The sequence below is a fragment of the Serinus canaria genome, chromosome 5, assembly GCF_022539315.1.
Source record: "Serinus canaria isolate serCan28SL12 chromosome 5, serCan2020, whole genome shotgun sequence".
NCBI lineage: Eukaryota > Metazoa > Chordata > Aves > Passeriformes > Fringillidae > Serinus > Serinus canaria.
The window spans coordinates 25317809-25335711 of NC_066319.1; the positions used below are offsets into that span (position 1 = coordinate 25317809).

The window sequence follows — 17903 nt, forward strand, 5'->3', positions numbered from 1 at the left end:
AGAAGTATTCATTTTGCTTTTTCCTCTTGGCACATTGCTCTATGAGTAGGCTTGGCTCTTTCTCACCTCCTACAGAAAATGCACATCATGAAGCTGGCTCAGACAACAGGAGTGAAAGGATCAATGCCAAGAATAGGCTAGTCACAAAAATAACTTTAAAAAAAAATCAACACATATCCAAATTAACAAGAGAACTGAAATTGCACCACTGCTGCTGAACAGCAGTGTTCTCTCTGTTGGGAGAACAACAGAGAGAGAACAATACTCTGGAACTATCCAGAGAAACCTGCATCTCAGTTTGTTACATCCCAACACTCAGCTTTACTAACAGTAAGGCTCCTCAGTGGAACAGAATGCCTTGTTGGTGACTTTGCTCATCTTCATTGATCAGCAAATAAACAACTAGTACCAGAGAATCTGGGCCAGAAACTTGAGTTATGGGGAGAAATTCCTTGAAGTGACTTACCCTTTGAACAATACAACCTAAGACCTGCAGAGCCAGTGTCCTCTGTTGTGTAACTTGGCTGCGAGACAGATGAAAGAGCTCTTGCAGAGAATAACCAGCTCTCTAAATGGCAGGGGGAAACAAAATAGAAACCAAAAAACACCCTCAGCTACAGCTAAAAACAGGCCCCTTAAAATAAGATCACCTGTAACATACCACATAAGGGAAGACAAACTGCGAGCCAACGTTATTTGCCACTTTGTGGCAATTGCAGAAGAGCTTCTAATCTTAGATGTCACAGGAGAAAATTGAACTTCTTAAGCAAAGGAAGTAAATGCACATTTTTGCAACACCACAGAACTTTAATAGCATTAAAGAGAAAAAGCATCAACAGTTTTCTGGAAGTAATGCAGTTCATGCATGCAGACACAATTTGTCTTCAGGAATTTGTTTCTAAAGAAAAATTACTGCACTTTTTATAGGGTTTTTTTGTCACTAAAAAAACTTGATACAAAAGGAATTTACCAAATTAAACACAGGAAACAGAAATGTGTGTACCTTTTCTATTATATTACACCCACCTACCTCTGCCTCTTCTCCATGGTGGTGCAAGCCTAGATGTGTTGGCAAATCAGCATCCGGAGGAATCAATTCTCCCTTTAAACTGAATCGAGCTTGCATTCCCTATAGCAAAAGGATGGAGGGAGAAAACTATTATTTCTATAGCTGTCCACTCAATTTATCTCTTAAAATAACACTTTTTACATCACCGGCTGGAAGACAACAGTTCAAAAACTCCCCAGGCTTCAAATTCTTTTTAAAAAATATACTCCTATCTTTCCTTTTTTCTCAGTTTTACACCTGTTTCATCCCAGATTACAATGGCTAGACTCACTTCCTAGCTCTCCTGAGCGCTACAGACTGAACTGATCCTGTATCATCCCATCCTGTGAAAGAAAATGGAGAATCTTTCAACCTGATGAAATTCCATGGACTGAGCAGCCAGAGGACTCGTTTTTGAAGCCTTCAAAACTGTTACTGCTGAGAAGCGTGATCCAGACACAAACATGCAAAGTATCAGTTTTTGCTTTCAAACCTTTTTGGTTTTCTTCTGCCGAGGCAAGGGCAAATCTTTCATCCATTCCAGCTTCTCAAACTCTACATTGTCCATGTGAATCCACTCCTTCCTGGGCTTCACAGGCAGATCATCATCTTTGTGTGGGAAGAAAGAAATGTCAGTCTTACCTTCCAAGGCAGTGATAAAGGAAATACTATTCCTTCTTTGCCAAGCTACTCAGCTTAAAGACTGTATCAAATATAAGATTATGTAAAATAAAAAGCAAACTATTTTCAAACTGACTGTTGTCTGATGCATAAACAAAGGTTTAAAGCTATTTTCATCTTTCATGAGAGCAAGAAGAGGAAGTAAACAGCACTGTAATGAAATTCAGACAATGCTAATTTAGGAGAAGTTGAACAGAAGTCAGGACACAAGTAAGGCAAAATTACCAGAACCAGTGCAGAAAAAATACTATCAGCCCTACTTTTGAGAAAGCAAACTAATATGATCCAAGGAGGAGAGTGTTAGGGGGGACATGAAATTGAAAAGTATTAATGCAGAGTCCCAGCAAATTATAGGAACCCAGCAAGATTTTAGCCTAGATACATTGAAGGCAGCTCAATATTTGTGCTTTGGTTGCAGTTGTGATGCTGCTCATCAGTATCTCCCTAAAGGCTTGAAGAGATCAGCTTGCAAGGAAAAGATCAAAATGGATGAAAATTTGCGCAGCTTTGCAGAGACAGCTCAGTGGGGAAACTGGACAGTTGAACAAGAATTTCAAAGGTGCAAATACTACAGGAAGAAATTACTAATTTAAGTTTATAAAGAGCTTTGACTACAAGAATTTGAGTAACAAGACATTTGTGCCTGACATCACAACAGTTGCCCTAGAAGTGACACATCAGCATGCGGAAGAATCTCTCAAGTGAAGAGACCAGAGAGATATAACCAGGAAAGGTAAGGCTTTGCTACTAGGATACTACCCCAAACCAGAATAAGAAGAGATGAGCTAAGAAGTCTTTGCTATCTCAAATGAAAACACATGTAAGGACAGTAACAGGCAGTCTAAGGGCATGGAAAGCATTAGCATCACTCCTGCTGGAGCAGCCCAGAACTCATCTGCACTGCAGCTAAGACTCCGGTCTTCTCTTGCAAGGAACAACGAGTCCCACAGAGATGCTCTTCTTTCATCAGATCTTTTCCTGCTGATAACTGGCCTGAAACTTAACCTTTTACTTTCTTCCAATTAGCAGATAAAACTCTCAAGAAGGGCACTCATCTTCTGCAGAATGAAGCTTCACCCTTATGATCAATGTGGTATTGAATCAGGCAAGGAAGCAAACACAGAGCTATCTTGCTCAGCCAGAAAGCTGTTCTGCAGAATTTCAGCCAAAGGCTCAGCATGCATTTTAACTGAAGTGAAGGAAAAAGCATCTGAAATGTACGAAAGTGGAATGTTTGTGGGTGGTAGATGCAACATGAGAGGAAGTAGAATCAGAAGAAAAACAAAATATATTGACATTTGTAATTTAACAAAATGTTTTCTCTATTAATCACTAAATTGACAGGATTGAGCTAATCTTTTTATGAATAAGATTATGCATGTTACTAGAAGCCCTTAATAAAACAATCTTGTCAACAAGAAAAGATGGATATATATTTCAAGGCATTGGCAGACTGTTACTGAGAAATCCCTTTACAGAAGCACAAGCTGGCATTGTGAATACAACATTTGCACTGAACTTTCTCAGACTTGGGTTACATTAAAGGCTACCACTCAACCTCTTCACTTTTTACTTTGCTACCCGTTTTCTCTCAGCAACAGAATTAACTTTTCCATTTCATAAGGTTACAGGTTGCTGGATAAAGGTTTCACCATCTTGTTTCTAATAAACAGTAGCCTTTTATGTCATTACGCAGGTTTGACTTTTGAGCAATCTCATTGCTTTGTATCATCACCAGAAATTCAGTGTAACCATTTCTGCTGGGCTATTCATGATGCATTTACTTCTGGGTATAAACAGATGCTGAAATTCCAACAATAAGTGCTAATGTCAAATAAATTTTTACATCTCCTAATGGCCAAGATGGGCTGCAGGCACAAACTAAGGTGCTGAAAAGGTTTCCCTTGTTTTTCGGTTTTTTTTTTACTGTGTTTCAGCTCACCCCTTGCTGTTCCAAACATCCTGGAAAAATTCCTCTTTTTTTTTTCTGTGCTGTCTTCTATAGGAGGCAAAAGATGTCAGCACACAATGTTTTAAACACTGAGCTATTCCCAAGAGCATTACTGTTATTACCATTACAGGCTGAACAACATGCTTCTATCGCTCCCAGGAGATGTCACTTGACCTGGTGCTACTTGTGCACTCAGTTGTTCTGGGACTCAAAAGAACTAAAAATAGTCCCTTTAATTAAGATAGATTTGTGGAAAAGTAAAACTTGGGGAGAAACTGCAAAAGGACTGTTCAGTGAAGTGTATTCCTCAAAAAGAGGCTGAGCTTTACTTCTCCAGCACATGTACAGACACACATATACACTGACAGACTCATCCCTCTCAGCAAGAAAATGGTAAATGCTTGTTATCTCTTGCAAACATCAAGCTGAAATCCCAAAGTGATTCAGGGACTTCTTTAATCACTCTGCGGGTTACACTGGAGCACAAAGGATGCATTAGAAGAGAGGCTCAAGAGATGGAGAAAGGCAAAAATTTATATGAAATTGCAGGACAAGGATGTTAGGAACAAAAGTGTGGGGAAAATGGCAATGGAAGCTTAAACATCACAACAGAAAAAATGAAATTGCTAAAGAAAAAAATGCAGTGAGGAAAGCAACAATAAGAGCAGAAGCCTAAATGGAATACTATTCCTTTCTCTGCCATGAGAATATATGGGGTTGCTCCAGCTACTGAAGATACAGCAGCTTTCTCCTCATACAGGCACATATTGATCATTAAAAGGTTCTGTCATAAGAGGCATTAGTTCTGCAGCACTCCACAAAAAGCAGGACATTCTACACCTTAATACTTCCCCCTCCACCCAAAGCACAAAGAAAAGAACTCTATCTACTGTGAAAATCACTGGGTGACTTCTGAGATACCAGACACAGAGTGGAGCCATCAGGAGCAAAGTCACACTAAGACATACATGCTCTATATGAGCAATTTCCCTGAAGTGAGAGTGATTGTCACCTCTGTGCTACCCTGTGAACAATTTGTTAACCCTTACCTACCCAACACTCTTGTCTCCAACCAGTACCAGTTAAAAGAAATTATTCAGGCACCAGCTGAATCTCACTAATACACTCTTCTGCTTCCTTGTTCACGTGACTGAAGAGAAGAGCAATGATGCCTCGTTTAACACACATTTTCCCTTCAGAGGCCTTAGAACAAATTTCAAAAACCAAGACCTCCCAATGAACAGGCCACTTCCATTACATAGTGTACCACCTTTCTAATCTGTGGAGCCCATCTAGAGACGTCTTTTTTGAACCCAAAATACATATATTTTAAATATAATGATAAAATTCAGATTTTATTCACTATAAAGTAGATTGATGTAAACACCACACAAATCTTACATTTCTGCTCAGAAAATCAGCAATATGCACTTTATTTCTTACCCATGATTTCTACCTTCCTATTTTCTTCCTTCCTTACATGTTCTTCCAGACCTGACTCCTGCATGGAAAGAGACGATCTTACACCATGCTGAGCCGCAGGCACAGATTCCACAAACTCCTCCAGTCTGTTCAGTTCCTTTTTAAATTCCTTTTTCTGGCCTTCATTGTTACCACGTTGTGATTTCAAGAAAGCAACTAAACTGGGATCTGCAAGTATTGACAAAGAGACAGACAGAAATGTGACAGAAAGTATCAAAATACTTCATATGCCCATAGCTTCTGCTATTTATGTTTCAGTCTTTTCTACATGTCCTCTTTCTCTCACCAGCTGTCACTTCTCCACTGAGGCCCTCCACTGCTTTATGACCCCTTAGACACATAAGGTGGGTGTAACTGTCTGGTGAGGAGACACCAGAGAAAGAACTGAGAAATGTCTTTCAGGGTAAAGCCACCACAAAAACTCTATTTTCCCAACTTACAAATAAACTGCTTCTTTTCCCCTCACTGCCACTCAAATAGGGCATCTAAACATGACTATTAACTGTGTAGAGAGTTCTGGTCTGTGGTCCCTGCCTGTGGACCGTTCAGCGGCATCAATCTGAACACTACAAGAATACACATGACAGACCCCACAAAAAGAATTACCTGTTCTTTACTGAATTGCAGTGGAACTGCAAGTCACAGCTCAGATATTCTGTTACAAGGTGATCTTTGTCCTGAACTGACTCCCCATTCCAATTATGGTCTGACAACACACAGAAAAAAGACACAGCCATTCTATTTATGCTTTGAAGAGAAACATTGGAGAGGGAGATGTGTTTTGAAGGATAGATTATGTCCATATGGCTCCAAGATCATAATTTTACTTTCAGATCTGCTACAGATATCCCACATCATTTTGGATGGAGTGCACTGTCTTTGAACACTCTTCTCTAGAAGATGGTGTTGGGATGCTTATGCCAGAGGTGAACAGTGAGAGATAGTGCATTGTGCCTCAATGAGGTACAGAAATACTCTAGTAAGCAGTGTCAGAGATATATAAAGTAAAACATAACACCTACAGTGGTTATTTATTCTTTGGAGGACAAAGGACAAGCACTTGAGAAATGCTCTGTACCTGAGATAAGTCATCTGAAAAATGACTCCCATGTCTCTGAAACATCTATCCCCCACTCATGATTGCTGCATGTTCTCCTCAATGATGCAGTTTACACTGTCCTTGGTGAAGGACAGGTATTCAGCTCAGTCTCAATAAAGTATTCCTATTTTTTATGAATGCAGGCAAGAGCTCTTACTTTCTTACACCTCACTGTACACAGCAAGGAAAGACTGTATTCATTATTTCATCATTTCACACAGAGACAAAAAAGTCACTGATGTCAATCTGTGCACAGTATGTCAGAAACTAAGCCTACTTCTGTCCAGAGTCTCCATCAACAAACCCAGCACAATATCAACAATAAGACACTGCCCAGCACAGAATTATGTACCCATTCTTATACTTCACACCACGGAGTATCATCTGCCTCAAAACTAAGAAGTTAATTCAGGGACTGGACAGCATTTAACATGCACAAATGATTCATCCTCCAAAATATGGAGAAAAAGTCTCCTTAATTCACAGCTCTGTGCCTGTCCAGTTCCTAAATCCATCTGTAAGTCAGCAATTTAGTTGAGGAGTGCTTCATAATGTATAATTCTCTACCCACATATATTCTGGGAATTCCAAAATTACTCCCAGTTTCTTTAAGGCCTCAAAAGACTAAAGTATCTACTATTGTAATCTACAAGGCATATAAAAAATACATTGCTTCAGAAAATCTTGTTCAAAAATACTTCCAATACATCCCATCCCTTTTAAACTCTTTAAGTATTCACTTCACTAATATCCCAAAGGACAGAGTGGTGGAGACAAGGAGCAAAAAATCACAAATCACTCACAAGAAGCAAGTACATAATCAGGGTATTTTTCATACACATGCCATTGTTATAAGCAGTGAAGCCAAATAAAATACTTGGGTCTCTGAATGAAGGATGTACCTAAACAATCTGGCTGCAATTATTTTGTGTAGTTCCTTTGCCACCTTTCCAGTTATACCCATGTTGCTTGCAGTGAAATCAAGATAATTAATATGATCTTTAAGCTGAACCCACAAGAGACTTATGCATCTAAATGCCACTCATATCTAAATTTGATGCTAGAGGACCTGAAATCATGAGAATTTAAAAAATACTTGTCTGCCACCTACATCTGTACATCTGCTCTTCCTGAGCATATAAATTCATCAAACTAATGCCAACAAGTGTTGCAGTGGCCCAGATCACATGGAGTCTTATCAAACCCACCACATTCAGTGCTCTCCTCTACCTTGTCATCAGCTGCTAGTGATAGGCATTCTCAGAGCACCACTGTGGACAGGGTTCCAAACCAGAGACCAGACCCCTGCTAGAATATGTCTGTATCTAACAGTGTGATAATTAAAACACTTTTTCTAAAAGTCAAGGCTAATTTCAAGTTTTTGTGCTCTACAAGTATAGGTTTGAACTGAAATCTCCCACATGCCCATATGTTCTCCTTATCCGGGTACTGACAGTTCTGGCCCAAGCTTTAGGTATTTTGGAGGGGAAGACCAAGGGTTCTTTCTCACCTCAGCATTGCTATGACACTGCTTCTTATCAGCTTAAAAAAATTACATTTTAGGACCTTGAACATTTATGTGCAACCATGTATTTGGAGTGCAAGCCAATAAAGTTCACGGATCATCTTAACCCACAGCAGAGGGGTGACAAGAAAGACTTAAGCCAAACCAACCCTCACTGAAAAAACACTTTTTAATTTCTTCACACTTAGTTCTTACTCATAAGCTACTGACATGATGTGGAAGCAAGATTATCCATATATGGAATGAGCAGGAATTCCAAGTTCCCATCATTGACCCGTGAATTTGCTAAGACTTTGGGACACCTCCACATTCAATAAGTTGCCTCAACTCTAGAGCTGACCCTGGGAAGCACATACCCAGCTGAGCCAGAAGCCTCGCCTGCTCCTGCAGGATCTCTTCCTCAGACATGGACCGCAGCTTCTCCAAGTTCTCTTTGTGAATAGCTTGAGCTTCCTGCTCACTCTTTTGGCTTCCAAGACCCTCTCCCGTTATGAGACAAGGACGCTGAGAGGTCAAAAAGTCATCACCTTTATCTATAAGAAGCAGCAGAGAAAGCAGTTAGTGATCTGTGTCTGCAGCATCACGAATAAATCTCAACTCTGTCACTAACAAGCTTGCATAATTTCTCCTTTTGTTTCGTTTTTTTTTTCTTTAACTACAGAAGTAAAGAAGTTTAGTTTATTTTCAAACAAAATTAAACCATTTGTGCTTCCATGTCACAACAAACATGTTGACATAATTTCCAGCTTGTTTCTTTGGGAGATTGAGGAGGATGGCAGGGGAAAGGAATTATGTTTCTTTAATGCAAAGCAACAGCACAAAAAGTTAAACAGCATAATTCACAACTCATGCATCAGAGTATTCTTCCAACCTAGTGAGTACTAGATTCTTTCTCTGCCCGGGAATGTCTGAACCCATATTCGTAAGTCAGCTGAACCATGACCTAGTAAATAGCTGCTGAGTAAGACAGAAAATTAGATGAGGTAAACCAGCTCCCAGAGTGATACAGGATCAATTCTCAACACATGCATTTTTGTTTCTAACAATGTCCTATACTCACCTTCAAGGGTTAAATATAGTAGAAGTTGCAGCAAGGGACATTCTCCCTACTCTGAACAAAACAGAGTCCCCTTTATCATCTGATCTAAATGTCATTTTAAATGTTCGTTTCATTTAACATAGCACCAGGTAACATGCTCCTTTGGTCAGTGAGAACCCTCCAGCTCTTCTGTAACCCACTATACAAGGCGCTGACTTTGCAACTTTATTGCTTGTGTTTTATTCATATACTCCACATATTGACTTGGACCATCCCTATGTCCCTAAACCAGCCAGCCCTGAAAGCATCAAATCCCTCTTCAAACAGCAGCAATGACTCTCAACATAACACCAGAAAGATTGGATGTCACTGCCACAGTTGTTTTGCATATTGAGCAGAAAGAGAGAGATAAGACAGGGTGACCTGGCAAAAGCTTCAGCAAACCTCCCACCACCAGCAATTAAACTAAGTATTACAACGAACAAATATGTTGTTACTATAAGAAATTAAGCTCCCTTCTTCTCTTGCTTCTAATGATCCTGCCACAACAGTCTGGCTGAAGAGGCAAAGCCATTTTGTAATCTCTTTGTCATGCTATTACATTTTAGAAGCGTTCATGTTCAAGAGATGACAGCTATATGGCTGCTCCATTTCCCTTTCAGCTTTCTCAGACAGAATTATACATGTCCAATTATAACAGGACATACAGTAAGTACAGTATAGTGACCTGGATGGTGGATTTAGGCACACACAGCACAGCACACCGGCAGCTCTCTTATCAATTCTCTAACAGGGGGCAGGGCTGACACAAACCTTAGCCAAATGGTGATAATCTTGAAATGACATCTCACCTCTATTTCAAGGTGAAAAAGAGCATGTCAGGCTAAAACTCAGACACAGGGAGCTCCTCAGCAAACTGGACTGCCCCAGACAACACAAATTACAAAAAAAGCCTGGAGATGCTGGTAACAGTTAAACTGACTTCATCTTTCCTTGTCACGTTGCTGTCAGACAAGTAACTGCTGGAGGTGGCAGTGACTCATCAGCACTGCTTCACAGCATTCCTTATGGAGCAAAGCCACAGTCTCATGGCAGCAGATCTGGTGACAGAAAACTGAGCTTTCAAACATTTCAGTAGGAGTGAGAACCCACATCACAGTGGTCTCAAACGCTTTCAACACAGAACCACCCTCTTCCCAAAATTGTGGAAATCAGTGATGAAACAAGAAAAACTTTACACATAACAAACAGAAAGGAAAAGGAGGACAAGAACCTTGAACATTAAATCTACTTCACTGTGTGAAGCAAAAAAGGAAACCAGTGAGAAAGGGAACCAAACTTTTAGAATGCATCTCAGAATTTTCTCCTTAGAATTTTTAGTTTGCATCTCAGACCATTTCAAATCATTGCCACAATACAGACATTCCAACTGACCTTGAGATTCCTAAACTGAGGACAGCAATGCTACCCTAATTGAAAAATATGGTGCGCTGACGTTATGGTTGCTAAGACTATGTAAATACAGTCAGCTGCATGAGCAGAACCTTCTCCACTTACCACCCCTGCTGCTGGGGAGAGGCGCCTCTCCCACGGATCCCACAGGATCCAAGGCATCCGGAGCAGCTGATCGTACTTCCACGCACTCGGCAGCAGAGGGAGCCGTCGCTGCCTTTTCAGCAGCTCTTTTTGCTGCCATCTTCTGTGCAAAGATGCTTTTTCTTCCACACCCCAGCTGCACCTGCAAACGGGGAAGCCACGTACTCAGTTTTCTATCCAGAGTCTCCCTACACACCTGCCACTAACAAATTTATAGATCTGACACTAAAGACACCCTCTGATCAGACTTTGGGACATGATATGAGGAGGCTGCTGGCAGTCACCTGTCCTTTTCTGTGCATGTTTGACTTTAACACACAGTTTGCTGCTATGACAGAGAGACAAAGACATGGATAATTTGGCATTTAGAGAAGGAAAATTATTAATTATAAGATAATTCAAGCAAGGAAAATACACTTAAAATGCCACCAAACACAATAGTTACAGCTTTCCTGCTGTTTGGAAGCTCTGCATAGCTGAATACCTTGGATTTCTGAGTATAAATGGAGCTGTACATCACTGTGCTCACCACATGCTTGGAACAGACTTCTTATAAGGTGATTAGTGAGCAGCAGGGTGAAGAGATTTACACAGTAAGAAGTGGGCAAGTAGTGCTAAAATAATCCTGGCTAAATTACTGTGTTTCTTGCCTAGGTAATGGAAGGGCATGGCTCTGAACAGCCTTGCACAGGGCATGCACAGGAAATCCAAAGGAGACTAAGCAAAAAATCTCTTGCATGTCCCCAGCCCACAGAAGAAGCTTAAAAGGCATTTGGTAGCTGCTTTGAGCACTTCTGCATCAGATAAAAATAACTGGTAGTTTAAAAAGTATTACTCTCACCTTTCAAAAAAGCTGTCCTTCAAAACAAGCTACCTCCTCAAAGCAACCACAGCTGTCAATCACACATCAACTCCCAGCATCTGACTCCCACTCAGCTAGCAGTCCTTGCTACTACAGCAGTGACTGATAATAGCAACCATGGCTTCCAGTTTTACAGCCTCAGAAAATAATTATATCAAAATCAAAAAAGCTGCTAAAGATAACCTGGCCAACCATACTCAAATGTTATGCCAGGAGAAATCAGGTGCAATTTCAATAAGAACCTGGTGGACAAAGCAACAGAGATTGCTCCTCAGAGAAAAACAAGCAGAACTGGATAAATTCTATTACAGCACTGCAGATTTGATCCACCTTCATAAAGTTAGCTGAAGAAGGCTAAACCAAGAAGATTCTAATGTTACTTAACTGCAGGGTATGGAGTAGCTACTTGGCAGCTCGGTAGAAGAACTCTGTCCTTCACTTAGGTGGCAATGCCACAGATACATTGAGCTAGCTCATTATCTCCAGCATACTAAATTGGTTATTTTGAGCCCTACCAAGCCCCTCTAAGTATTAGGCTTTAGTGGGAGAAAGTTCAATTGTTAATGAAGGTAGCATAAAACATCTGCTCCTGATCTTACCTCACTTTTTATCTCATCACGGTGAAACGTCCTTGGGAATGGGTCTCCCGTGGGCACTGGCATGGTCACTGCTACTGCACTTGTGTCTCGTTCCTGAAGAAAAAATTCAAACCCTGTAAAACCATTGCAACAGCCAGACATGTTTGTATCATTTACTGAGAGCAGGTTCAAAATCTCCCAGCTCTGCAGCTCACATTGCCATCATGCTCAGAATATCTTGTGCTTATTTAGAGACAAAGTGAGGCTATTTTCCAAAAGACGGGGCTGCCAAACTCCACACATCACTCAAAGAATCAGATAAAGGAAAACCCAGGCCAGTGCAAAGCAAGGAGAACATCCCTAGTAGAGTTCAGAACTCACCCAAATCCACACTACAGCACATGCCTGCATACAATCAGTGTGACCTGTAGGCAGCCAGGGCTGGAAGGCAGATCTGAAAATATATTTAACTGAGAGGAAAAAAAATACACCCAAAGAGTTTTTTTCTTTCAAGGAGCTCCAGGACACTGGTCTACGGTGCTGCTTCCTTACACAGAAATTAAAAGCAGCCACAGAGCCCTTTATCCCTGCTTAGTTCAGAGCATTCAAATAAACAAACACTAGATCATCACACAAAAGACAGACATACAATAATTTTGCTGAAGACTGCTGTAATGTGTCGATCATGAGTCTCCAATCTTTCTTCTGGATCTTCATCCTCAAAGTGGACACTAGCACTTTTGATCTTGGACTTCTTTGGAGGAGCTGGAGTTAGAGCTGGGAGAGTATCAGGAAAACCTGAGGAGAGGAAGCAATAAGAAAAAAAAAATGCAGTCAAGTTATTTGCTGTATAACTACTGTGCTATAGGTACCAGACCAAGGCCTCCTAATAGTACCTTTTATTCCTCTGATGACAAATAAAGATAAGGAAGCAATAAGACGATTAAGAGTCCCCTGTCTCTAACTTAAAGTGTGTAGTGGAGAGAAACATGCTTGAAGATTCTATTTATGTATTGGCACAAGGTCTTTCCAAAGAGCTCCATAAGCAGGCAAAGGCACTGAGATCTCACTGCAAGTATTAACGGAAGAAGCAAGGCTGTACAGAAACAAATATTGTCCTTGCAAGTTGTGTTGAAGCATAAAAGAGCATATTTCTGCTGCAAACTGTTAAATGTGAGGGATTTGTACAATCATGAACAAACTACTTTCCACCTGCGATAAGCAGATCGTATTTCCTCTACCTAGAGCAAAGTACTGCGAGATTTATAGTGCCGCTTTTAAAAACGCACCTTGTGCTTCTGAGATCAAGCACATGACAAAAGTGTTACAGCTACTATTGACAGAGAAAACAAAAATAAGCCAGATCTGCTGGCTGAAAACTGAAGCTGCTAGGAGAGATAAATCTCAAAAACACTGGGTCTGGATAGCTGGCAAAATAAGCAGTGAGAGTCCAAACAGTACAAATTACAGAAAACACCTCTTGCTGGCAAGGTACCACAGACAGCTGATAAATGTGGACTACAGCACAAAAGGTGGTTCTACTGGATGCTAGTAACATTGGACAAGCCAATTTCCAAGGCTAAGGAATAAATAATACTGCAAGAAGGGCACAAATGCATGGGAAAAGCAACATTGGGTTGAGAGACAGAGAATCTCAGCAATTAAAAGAAACAAACGAATTTACCATCCAACATGACTACATCTTTGCTGTCCTGTAGCGGGGGTCTGTCAGCATCTGTGCTCCCTTCCTTCCCTTTCCTCTTGTCTGCTTTCTTCACAATCTTCACTGCAGGTGAAGCTCTGGCTGCCAGGAACTGGTTCTGAAAGCGTAGCAGGTCAGCCTCGGACTCCCCAGGCTTTGGTCTCGACAGCATCCTGCCTTCTTCCTCTTGCAGCCCAGCCACACGTGCTTTTCACACAGGACTTGAACACATGGAAAATGGTAACAGAACCTGATTGCCTGAAGATAAGATGGGGACAGCATGAGAAAACTCATTTTTGTCCCACTCTTACATTTCTGTACATACCACAGAGCCCCTACTTCGGATCACCCGAACACAAATACTTAAATGGGAGCCCCACATGAACGAAAACCTCTTCTTCACTGCTGAACAAAAGACTACTTGACACAACTACACAAGGTCTGTCAGCCAGCTAGGAGCAGAATGGCATCCAGCCAGCAAAAAGACAGACAAAAAGTGCATCACGGCCAGAATGCCAACAACACAGCCTGGGATTTGCAAAGTCAGAGTAACATCTTGTCCAAGACAGCAGATTTGAGTTGCTCAATTATCAATGCCAACCAAGAACCTCAGAATCACATAAACCTACCCCTTCAGCATACCATCTCCTCCAGATCCCTGGCAGGATGCAAGAGACTGTCCACATAGATCTGGACAATGCACTCCCTAACTCTCTTTGCTCTCCTGCTCACTCACATCTCCCAAGTGAAAAATGTCTTTCTTCCTCATGTGGACCCTCCTGTTCTCATTCTCTTTCATTGGCCCCTTATTGGCAGAACCTGTGCTATTTCCAAGCATCTTCATTCACTGCCCAGGCCAATTTGGGCTTGAAAAACAATGGTGAGATTTATACTGACTTTTTCACACTGTGCACATGACAACTCACAAGGAAGGCAACTACTCCACCTCCCATCTACCAGGCAGGAAAATACTGGTGACTTGTTCACCTCCTCTGATTCCCAGAGCCTGGGACCAGCAATCCACTTCTCACAGGCAGCAAGTAAACTGTTTGCAAATACATTTCATTGCACTCCTAGCATAAGCACACACCTACTTGCTGTTTATTTATGGCGCTTGCTGCCACAAAGGGGCTCCCACAGCCAGACTTCACTTGCTTGGACCCTCTTTGAGATCCATAAGGAGCGGAACATGCATCCCAAGCCAAGTGCTCCCTGCCCTGTCATCACAGGCTTCAAAGCCCAAAAGAGGAGGATGCCTGCTTTAACAGGCACAAAACACACAGTTGGAAGCAAACAGTGCTGCTAAGCTTTCTGCAAGAAGCCTCCTCCACACTGAGCTCTACAGAAACTTGTCCAAGTCTCTCCCTAATAAAACTTAATCAACAAATACATCGTGTCTTCAAACTGCCTTTGTTTCTCCGGAAAACTCTCAGCTCAAGAAGACAACCAAGCACCCATTGTTAATGATGCTGGATGTTCTTCCAAGGAACCCTTTCCTCAAAGGCTTTGCTTCAACCCACGTGGGACCTGCAGACAGAAGGAATGCAGGGAAAACTCTTTGCTTTCTTCTCAGGGCACCTTTTCCTATGTCCCAAAGAAGCCATCACAGCACATCAGCAACATTTCCTTGGCTGTCAGGAGTCCTCATTCCTGCTCCCAGAGCTCAGAGAAAGCACACAGGACAACTAACAAACTCCTGAGGATCAGCACTAACCCCAGCATCCTGCAGCCTGGTTACCTCCAGCCTTGCAACTGGCTACTTAAAAGCTCACCATACACCATCTGGTTGCCCAGAGGGACCTCCAGCCAGCCAGCACAAGCCACACACTGTGATATTGTCCCAGGAACACAGGAAACAGATCAGAAATGCTGTCCAAGGACTATGAGCACCTCTGCACTCCACTACACAGTGACTGCTGTGTGGACACGCTATCATCTTACTTGATAAAATCCAACACTGGTAGGCTTTTTAATTTTTCTTGTTCATCTGCATTTACAGCGCATTTTTATTCCACAGCAGCAGAGCCCAACATGCAAAGGGAGACAGTTACATCTATAAAGCAGACACAGTCTAAGGAGAAAAGACATATATGTTGACATATATGTAGCATCTACGACTGCTACTGTCATTTGTGAACCCTGGGGGAGGCCCTTTTACCCATTCTCAAGTCTACAACTTTGCAATATTTTGACAAAGTTATCAGATTTGGGTGAAAGAGGAATACAAGATTCTGTTGTCACAATTAGTGCCTCAAATTAACCTCTTCCTTCAGACCTTGTTGGCTGTGGTAAGAATTTAAAAGGAGAAGCAGAGAGTCAAATCTCACTCTCTTCTGGGCAGCTCAGCAGCCAGTGGAAAAGCACAATTTCCCCACTTGAGATCAGCAGGCAATGAAAGCCTCAGCCAGGATTATTCTCTCCTTTGCAAAATGGTGATGTGCATTCTTGCTCTGTCACAAAAACCCTTACTGCACACAATGCTGTAATAGCCAACAGTCTTCTTGACACTTTTACTTGCTACAAAGAAGGCAGACCCTGGAAAGACACTCCTCAGAGATGAAAAACCCCAGCCACAGGAGTCAATAGCTGCAAGAAATTCTCCTCAAAGTGGCTCCACATCCCATGCTGGTCACAAAAGACTCAGTGACTATGACTCTGCCTGTCGGGCACACACCGTGTGCATGCACACAGCACCTTGCCAACAGAAACGTTGCTGTCCCAGCTTGTCTCGAAGTCTCTGCAATAAACAGGATCCAGAACAGTGCAAAATAAAATGAAAAACAACAGCTGCTATTAACACACTGAAGAGATGATGAGTGCCAGGGTTCCCACCGCGTGCACAGCCCTCATGGACTTTCACAAACTACTCTGAAGCCAGTCTCAAACAGCCGACGGAGACTCGGCCTAGCAAGGCCTCTCTGATGGGGGCAGGGAGGGAAGGAGAGAGGGAGGGAGGCACACAGCGGCACAGATCCCGCAGCATCTCCCTGCACGGCGGGCACGGCCACTGGACCGGCGGCCTCGCGGAGCCCGCAGCCGCGCTCCTCTTGACACCAGGGTAAAGAAGTGCTGTGCCCATGCCGGCTACACCGAGCGAGGCCAGGCGGGCCTGCCCCGCCGCCGCGGGGTTCCCGCGGGCAGGAGAGGCCCCGCTGCCGCCACAGCCCGGCCGCCACTCACCTGCGCGCCACCGCCGCTCCCGCAGCTCCTTCCGCCCTCCCGGAGGCGCTTCCGCCCGGCCGCCGTCACTTCCGCCCGGCCCGGCACCCGGTGCTGGCAGCGCCCCCGAGGCGCGGCGCGGGAGCTCGGCCTGCGCTTGTGCGGCCCGGGGCAGCCCCGGCCGTGCTCTCCTGCCCAAACACCGGCGCCTGCATCCCACAGCGAGCGCCTGCGCATGCAGAAACGCGTTTGTGGCCACGCAGGAGCTCTGCCTTGTCATGATCGGAGGTGTTTTGGGAGAGCAGATGCATAAAGCTCTGTGAACATGGCTGTAATTTATTATTCATGACTGGATGTTTGTCATACGTGTCAAGCTTTATTAGAAACTATGCAAGAGTTGTCAGAACTTGCGGAAGATTTGATTTTAATGTTGGTTATTGACTTTCGTGCTTGGTCAACTTTCAGCTTTTTTTACAGAACGAGGCAGTTTGGAAGGCACCACAGTTGGTTATCTGGTCCAACCTCCCTCCCTCCTCAGGCAGGGTCTTCCTAGAGCACAGGGCACAGGGTTGCATCCAGCTTCTTGAATATTTCTAGTGAGGGAGATTCCACAACCTCTCTGGACAACCTGTTCCAGTGCTTGGTCACAAGTACAATAAGTTCTCCTTCATGTGCAAGTGGAACTTCCTGTGCATCCATTTCTGCCCATTCTTTATTTGTCTGACTTCTTGGCACCATCAAGAAGAGCTCTCCTCCATCCTCTGACACCCTCCCTTGAGATACCAATAGGCCCTGGTGAGAATTCTGAGAAAAGAATTCTCTGAGCATGAGAATATGCACAGATTCTCACTAGGGCTTGGACTGGACCAGGTGGGATGACTTTTTGGGAAGGACTCACCACATAGTGATATGATGCTGTAAAACATTAGGCACTTTTTCATTGTTTGGGCTTTTTTTATGTATGTTTAGAAAACTGCAATACTACTGAAAAATTACAGCCAGAAACAAATGTCATCCTTTATGACCACTGAAAGCATTTAAATCTCTAGATTTCTCTTCATCTTCAGACCAACCACCAGAGCACCACTGGGTTTACAGAAGGGTGGGGCAGATGCAGTGGTGTGAGCAGATTTCTCTCTCTGCCCGTTCAAGGCTTTCCTGGGGCTGAACTTGGGAATGGT

At 42.8% G+C, this 17903-nt stretch overlaps 1 protein-coding gene across 3 annotated transcripts in view; it reads right to left on the minus strand.

The window, feature by feature from the left end:
- The window catches only part of RPAP1 (RNA polymerase II associated protein 1), a 39335-nt gene extending 22515 nt beyond the window's left edge, over window positions 1-16820 (minus strand). Inside the window, exons 1-10 of one of the 3 annotated variants that reach the window (XM_009102060.4) lie at window positions 16744-16820; window positions 13546-13821; window positions 12511-12659; window positions 11883-11975; window positions 10383-10563; window positions 8143-8319; window positions 5124-5330; window positions 1542-1657; window positions 1031-1129; window positions 467-568 (exon numbers count right to left, since the gene is read on the minus strand). In XM_009102060.4, coding sequence (XP_009100308.1) covers window positions 467-568; window positions 1031-1129; window positions 1542-1657; window positions 5124-5330; window positions 8143-8319; window positions 10383-10563; window positions 11883-11975; window positions 12511-12659; window positions 13546-13735 — 1314 coding nt within the window. In that variant the 5' untranslated portion in view covers window positions 13736-13821; window positions 16744-16820. The remainder of the gene's footprint in view (window positions 1-466; window positions 569-1030; window positions 1130-1541; window positions 1658-5123; window positions 5331-8142; window positions 8320-10382; window positions 10564-11882; window positions 11976-12510; window positions 12660-13545; window positions 13822-16743) is intronic. The other 2 variants (XM_050975002.1, XM_050975003.1) reach the window with 2 other exon arrangements.
- Window positions 16821-17903: the final 1083 nt, after the last annotated feature.